The following is a 7,081-nucleotide window of genomic DNA, read 5'->3' as shown; positions in this document are numbered from 1 at the left end:
TTAGGCGTAGTGTCCCTTTTTTCTATAGTTATAATAAGTCTCCTTTAACTTATCTCGCATCGCATCTAGTTCTATAGGTCTAGTATAGGTTATTCCACTTTAGGAGGTACTCGCGTAGCGTTATAGTCTCCTCTAGTTAGCTTAGTTATTATAGCGATTTCCTTAATTAACGTAGACTAGTCCCTAATTACGATTCTTATTTTAACGTTCTTTTCGTCGTTTATACTAACGAGTATTAATCCTAATAGCTATAGCGATATACTTAGAGAGGCTATTAGGAGTGTTTTCCTTATAGAGTTCGTCCTTAACTTCCTCCTTAAGTCCTTAATAAAAGATACTTATAAGGGGTTCGTTATCTTACTTAGTCTTAAGAGCGATCTATCGAAAAATAGCGGCGTAGTTAGCGGTAGATCCTCGCTATTTAAGAGACCATATCTTCTATATAGCGTCCCTAGTAACGTCTATATTGCCGAAAGCGTCCTTAAGAGCTTCCTTAAACCCCTTAAAGGTAGCGAAGATAGTCTTAGTTTTATTATCTCGATTATCGCTAGCCTTTTCGAGGAAGTCTCGTAGAATTGGTTTAAACTATAAGAGTGCTAGTCCTTCTAGGCAAGTTCCCGCGTATAGGACTTTATTATAGGCGAACCTAAGTTTATTAAGAAAGAACCTATAATAGGTTTTAAGTTATATAATAAATCCCTAGAGCTCTCCTCTAGTACCGTTAAAAGGTCTAGGGCTCCTAAGCTTAAGGGTTTTACCTAGATCCTTTTAGGTATTATTATTATTATTTTTAACATTAGAGGATGTAGGTATAGCGGAAGATATAGTATTAGATATTGCTTAGTATTTAATATAGTAACGGTCTAAATAAGAGCTATTAATATATAACGGTTAGTACGACTCTATGCTATAGGGTAGTTAGAGAAGTGTTGGTTTTATATTAGCGAGGCCGTTAGGGCATCTAACTAAGTAATAAGGCAGTTATAGTTATAGGTGCTTGTTATTAGAGAACTAATTCTAATAGAAGCGTTGACTACTATATTAATAGCTAGGTAAGGAGTGACTAGGCTATAGAAATGAGGTTGACTATATACTAGGCGATTATAGAGTTAGGGTGTTAATCGGTTATAGCGATTAATGCGATTCACTAGTAATCGTAGTAATCGCTCCTTCGAGGTGATTCACGGCGATTATCATTGAATCGGTATAATCGCGTGTAGGTGAGGGTGTTGATGAGTAAGAAAATGTGGGGTCCACGTGAAGGTCGCATAATGGGCCATAACAGCTAGGTAATCGAGGTGATCGCTTAGTTAATAACGTTTACGTGTAAGTGAAGATAGTAGTGATAAGTAAGGAAATTATAGGGTACACGTGAAGGTCGCATAACGGGCCGTAATACCTTCTCCTTATCACTTCGTCCCTCCTCGTGGACCCACAGCTTCTTTTTCTAATAGCTACTATTATTTTTAATGAATCATCCTCTCTTTCTTTATGTTTTCTATCACATCTCGTGCCGCAATATATAATAATAATTAGATGCTTCTATATACTAGCATATAATATAATAACTCTATACCCCCCATCTACCTCCAGACTTCACCGTCCGTACCATTCATATCTTGCCAACCCCACCTACCTCCTCTAACTTCATCGTCCGTGCCATCTATATCTTGCCGTAAATTATATAGATATATATAGAAATTAGCACTAAGAGCTGATAGAACGTGAAGTTGATTGGAATATTCTCGATAGAAAGTAACGGAACGCTACGGTGTTAGTATATGCACAGTTGACAGTCACGTGAATCATGGTTACTCATCCTCCTAGACCCTAGACAGGTTCCATCATATTTTTAGCAAAACTGACCCGTTCGCTGCTCACTACCCCAGCAGCCCGAAGACGTCTGAGGACCCGAACCGTCCATTCTTGACAATCTCCCCTCACCTGGGCTATGTTGCTCGCGCGAGGGGGGTCCTCCTCTTCAGCACAGCGCCGCACGATCGCTTCTTGGCCGTCACCAAATGAAGCTAAAAGGTACGATGTGTGGCAGCTAGCAGATCGGAATACTGGGACACGTTGGCCAAACACGCGTCGCATATATGTAGAGTCACCCTTGACCTGGTAGACGTCCCCGTTCTGCCCCTGGGAACTGACGAAGAGAAGCCAATGAAACGGCTCCCCCGGAGATTGCTTCCGGAGGACCAAAAACAGAGAAAGATGGGCATCTTCAAACGTTCAAAGCACAGACGAATAACTCATGTTTATTCGGGTTCAAAGATGAAGACGGTTCAACACTTTCAAGTCTCAGCATACCAAAAGGCATGACGTATGACTCCCTCGTCGCTGGTATCTTGTGTGAAATCAATATCTCGAGGATGGAGGATAGCCCTCCGCAAAGGAATATCTGGCACACTTTTCATGTCACGTCCCGCCTCCGATGGGAAGGAAGATCTGGTCTTCTTACTCGCCCTAGTTGAACAGGAAGGAAGACTGGGTAGACGGGCTAGACAGACGGAAGGGTGGAAGGATGGAGGGATGAAGTAGCAGGCCCGAAAGGGGGTAAGAGGGAGGGTTTGGTAGAGAGAGAGAGAGAGAGAGAGATTAAGATCAGTATACACACAATTTTCTGCACTATCTGGTGCTTTGTAGCTTCTCTCCGCGACAGATATCACGATAATCTTTAGATCAAGGACACAGGTCACACAACGCGGTGCAGAAAAGGTGTACGTACTGCTCTTTCTCTCCTCCTCCTCCTCTTATTCTTCCTCGCTCTCCTTCTCCGGAAGGGAGTCAATGAAGGATGGCCCTCCTCCTTCCAGTCTCCGGGACGGAAGGAGCTCCCTTCCTCCTTCTAGTTTCCCGTCTCCGGAAAAGTCCCTGAGGGATGCGACATGCTTCGTATCCCCGATCTCGGAGGTTGTAGACCGTGTCACAGTAGGACGCTGCATGTTGCTTTGTCGGACTATTAGTACCTCTATATTCAACGGCTACTACTGCTGGAATCAAGAAGGAGAACCATACTACTGTTGTAGCGTCTCTCCGCAACAGGCTTCACAATGGTTGGGATCAAAACCGTGAAGCACGGCGCAGTGCGGCAAATGTGTGCATATTGGCATTGACACCTCTCTTTTCTCTCTCCTCTCTTACAGCATATTTCTCTTCGAAATATGAATACAGTGTGTTAGTTTGGCATGCTGGGCGTTTCATCGTCCATTATCACATATCGAAATAGGTATTAATATCCCGTAGTCATACTCGCACTACCGCGGCAAATATTGAGATATCACCCATAGTGTAGTAGATGTATCAAATCATCAATACAGTGTGGCCAATCGTCACAGCTCAGTAGCAGTTGAGTCCTGAAGTTGTTTTGTTTTGTTTTTTTGTCTATGAAGGTCGCAGGTATTGCTGAAACTTTGTCGTACCTTCGTGTAGGGCGACGAGAGACCAGCACCGTAGGACTGGTTTTCATGGTACTATTATACGATGTGTCAGACACCTGCCTAAGAATTGCTGCGAAGACCAGTAAGATGCAGACGTGGTAAACGCTCTAATATTGTGTATATGTGAATCATATGTAAATAGCAACACTATACTCGTGAATGGCCTTCTAGCTCTACACACGCAGCGTCGTCACCTTAATCGTCCTTGAGCCAGCTAGGAACAGCTTTCTGCAAAAAGGTCATGAACTTCCAGAATCCAACGGCATACTCAACATTGCCATAAGGGTCCACCCTCCTCTCAGGGAAAGCAATGCCGGCGCCGAAGAGGCCGGGAACATGCTCCCTCCTGGTCTGTGTCTCTGGGCTGGAGAAGAACCGGCCAGTCTCGCTGTCGTGCTCGACAGCCAAGGGAGTGGGTGCCGCGCCGTCAGCGCCTTCAGAGAACAGTTTCGGTATCGGGTTCCTCGCGTAGCCGATGGCCCTCACGACGTGGCTAGAGCCCGGCAACTCCTGCTCGTATATCCTCTGCTCCTGCTCACCGGGTGGCGTTACGAATCGCTGAACGACGCCTGAGACGGGGCTGGAGTGGAAGACGTCCTTATCCAGGTTCTCGCGCGCCCACGCGGCAGCCTGGCCCTTGAGACCGGTGTTGTCATACAGGATCCAGCCATCCTTATATACGGCATACCGCAGGCTCTCGTGGCGGGTGAACCACTTGACCTTGAGGTGCGGATGGCTAGTGGTGGCGAGTTTATACAGGTTCATGAGCACCAAGATGGCAGAGTGCGACCCGCCCACCACGGAGACGGTCGCCGGCGCCTGGGAATCGATCGTCCTGGCCAGAATAGACGGAGTGAGAGCAACATCGAGGTGAAGAGGCTCCGGCTCGTCTGGCGAATCAGACTGCTTCTCATTCGGGATCGGGTGAGAGCCCGTGCACAGAATGAGTCGCGGTGTTACTGCTGACGTGCCCCCCCTGAGGCCGACGGTCCAGAGATTGCCCTGAGGCCCCTTTGCAGCGGAAAGAGAGTTAGCACGAGGGCATAGGACCTACATGTGTATGCGCATGTGATGGGAGACATACCTGCTTTAGCACTGCATCGGCAACCTCGCCCAACCGCTGCTGCACCGTGGGGAATTGACGCGGAATTCCATCGCTCAGCATCAGACATAAGTCTGCCGCATAGCCAAGGGTGCAGCCTTGATCCTGGGGCAGGGCTTCGAGGGCGGTCACGGCATTGGGCTTGGCCGTTGACCTGACAATTTGCTCCAGCGGGGTGACGGCGTTAGCAAACTTGACAAAGAGATCGACCTTTGTGTTGCTGGGCACCTCGCGGTAGCTAGCATTGACGCGACCGCCCTTGAAGTGAGGGTCGATCCAGAGCACGCGCTGCCCAGGGGCGTTCTCTAAGATGTTGCCGAGAACGGCGATGCCACCGGGGCCTCCGCCGACCACCACACTGTGGTAGAACGGCTGCTTTCCGGCAGTGCGTGCGGCACTCAACATGGTCCTGTTGCGCAATTGCCTGGGAAAAAAAAGAAGAGAGAAGGGCTTGGAGGGRGGGGGGGGGGGGGTTGTTACTCAGATGCTATGAGACCGATATCGCGTTACCTTATCGATAGCTGAAAGCCTCCTCCAAAGTCACGTGTATTCACGCAGCTCCTGTTCCGCTCCAGGCGAGAACTGGCGGGAGAGGTTGGATTGCTGCATGCATGCATAGATGGCTCCGTTAGGTGCATATCTCTCCTTGCTGCTCCCCGAAATCGCCATCTATTACTCCGTACTCCTCATCTCATTTCGTCACCTTCGCAAGAGGTTGTATCCTGAGATGCCAGATGCTACACCCTATCTACGAGGGAAACATGCGGTGTATACATCCAGCACAGGTGCCAGTCTTCAGACGTGTTATACATTTGACTGACTCTACCATTCCCGTATGCTCCCGTCGGGACCGTGAAACACCTTGCACTGCCAGGGCTTGGTGCCCTTGGAAATGCTCCTAACCTTGTCCTCGTCGATCTCAATACCTAGACCATACTTCGTCGGCGCCTTGATGTACCCGTCGTCTCCGATTGCAAACACCTCGGGGTCCTTGAGGTAGGTCAGGAGATCGATGTCGTCGCCCGACTCGGTGTTGTAGTGCATCCCGAGGCTCATCTCCAGAATGGCAAAATTGGGCGTGGTCAGTGCGACGGCCATGCACGCGGCAAATGCCACGGGACCGAGGGGACAGTGCGGCGCAATGGCCACATCGTACGCCTCAGCCATCTGCGCGATGCGCTTCGTCTCGCTGATGCCGCCGGCGTGCGCGATGTCAGGCTGCAGGATGTCGACGCTCGCGTCCTCGAGGAACCTCTTGACGTCCCAGCGTGTGTAGAGGCGCTCACCAAAGGCGATGGGTACGGTGGACCGGTCTGTCAGCTGCTTCAGGGCCTCTGGGTGCTCGCACAGGAGCGGCTCTTCGATGAATAGCGGACGGTGGGGCTCCAGCGCGGCCACGAGCTGCTTGGCCATGGGCTTGTGGAGGCGACCGTGGAAGTCGAGGCCTGCGTCGAGGCCGAGAGCCTTGACAGCCTTGAGACGCTCCACGGCCGAATCCAGTACGGAGGGTGAGTCCACCCAGTTCATGTCCTCTGTCGCGTTCATCTTGACGCACTTGAGTCCCTGGGCGATCCTCACCTTTCTGCACCCTGATCAGAAACTACCGTCTTGGAATTTATCCACGGAGGGAGTGCTTACGCAGCCTTCTCAACGTCCGAAGGACGGTCGCCGCCAATCCAGCAATAAACCTGGACCGAGTCGCGGACCAATCCGCCTAGCAACTCGTAGATGGGAACCTTGAGAGTCCGGCCTGGTGTTATGATGTGAGTCTGAAATTCATGGCATAAGAAAGTTGGGTGTCCGAGTTTCATACCCTTGAGATCCCACAGAGCAATATCAACCCCTGAAAGGGCCGACATGAAGACAGGCCCGCCACGGTAGAACCCATGCCTCCAGAATGTTTGCCATATATTCTCAATCTGGCTGCAAAACGATCATGTGATGATGTCAACATGAAGCACACGCAGTCTTCCTCTTTCCTTCTCTCTTGCCACTTACTTGGCTTCGAGCCCGACAATGCGGGGAATCATCTCTTCGAGGCAACCCTCAACTGCCAAATCATGACCCTCGAGCGTGGCCTCACCCCAGCCATATTCGCCGTTGGAGTCTGTAATCTTTACCAGAAGCCATCTGGGTTTCACACGGAAGTACTCGACAGTAGAAATCTTGGCCATGATGAGATAAAGATGGAGGTATCAAGTTTCGAAATAAGATATTGCCCTATTGGATGGATGGATGAAAAGGTAGAAGTGACTGATCTCAACCATGAGAACAAAGTTGGCCTTGGTGCAGTTTACGAGTACTAGGTAGGTATGCATCGTCGGACTCGAAGTCTCGGGGAGGACTCCCCCGTCCGTTCCGCCTATCATGTAAATATATGCCACGATCCCCGCACGCTCTATTTTCCGTCACCGTTTCGGCATATCATATTGGGATTTCCAAGGCCTAGTGAATGCCCCACATCGGATATGTGATGTGTTACAGTGCGGAGGTTTTGGCGACATCTTTTCCGATCCTTGCTCCCGATCGGCCTGTT

General features: G+C 49.6%; 2 protein-coding genes across 2 annotated transcripts; both read right to left on the bottom strand.

Annotated features, from left to right (window-relative positions):
* Positions 1-3,638: 3,638 nt before the first annotated feature.
* On the bottom strand, positions 3,639-4,950 carry GMORB2_4866 (uncharacterized protein; the record flags this gene model as incomplete). Its single annotated transcript, XM_035466840.1, has 2 exons — positions 3,639-4,454; positions 4,528-4,950. 2 exons carry the CDS (start codon positions 4,948-4,950, stop codon positions 3,639-3,641), a joined length of 1,239 nt encoding a protein of 412 aa, XP_035317999.1.
* Positions 4,951-5,367: 417 nt separating this feature from the next.
* On the bottom strand, positions 5,368-6,719 carry GMORB2_4865 (galactonate dehydratase; the record flags this gene model as incomplete). Its single annotated transcript, XM_035466839.1, has 4 exons — positions 5,368-6,127; positions 6,184-6,295; positions 6,359-6,468; positions 6,544-6,719. The coding sequence occupies 4 exons, from the start codon at positions 6,717-6,719 to the stop codon at positions 5,368-5,370; spliced, it is 1,158 nt and encodes a 385-aa protein (XP_035317998.1).
* Between the last annotated feature and the right edge of the window lie 362 nt (positions 6,720-7,081).

This window comes from Geosmithia morbida, assembly GCF_012550715.1.
Source record: "Geosmithia morbida isolate 1262 chromosome Unknown scaffold_26, whole genome shotgun sequence".
Classification (NCBI taxonomy): Eukaryota; Fungi; Ascomycota; class Sordariomycetes; order Hypocreales; family Bionectriaceae; genus Geosmithia; species Geosmithia morbida.
The sequence above is the reverse complement of the archived record's forward strand: the minus strand, read 5'-3'. Positions and strand labels throughout refer to the sequence as shown.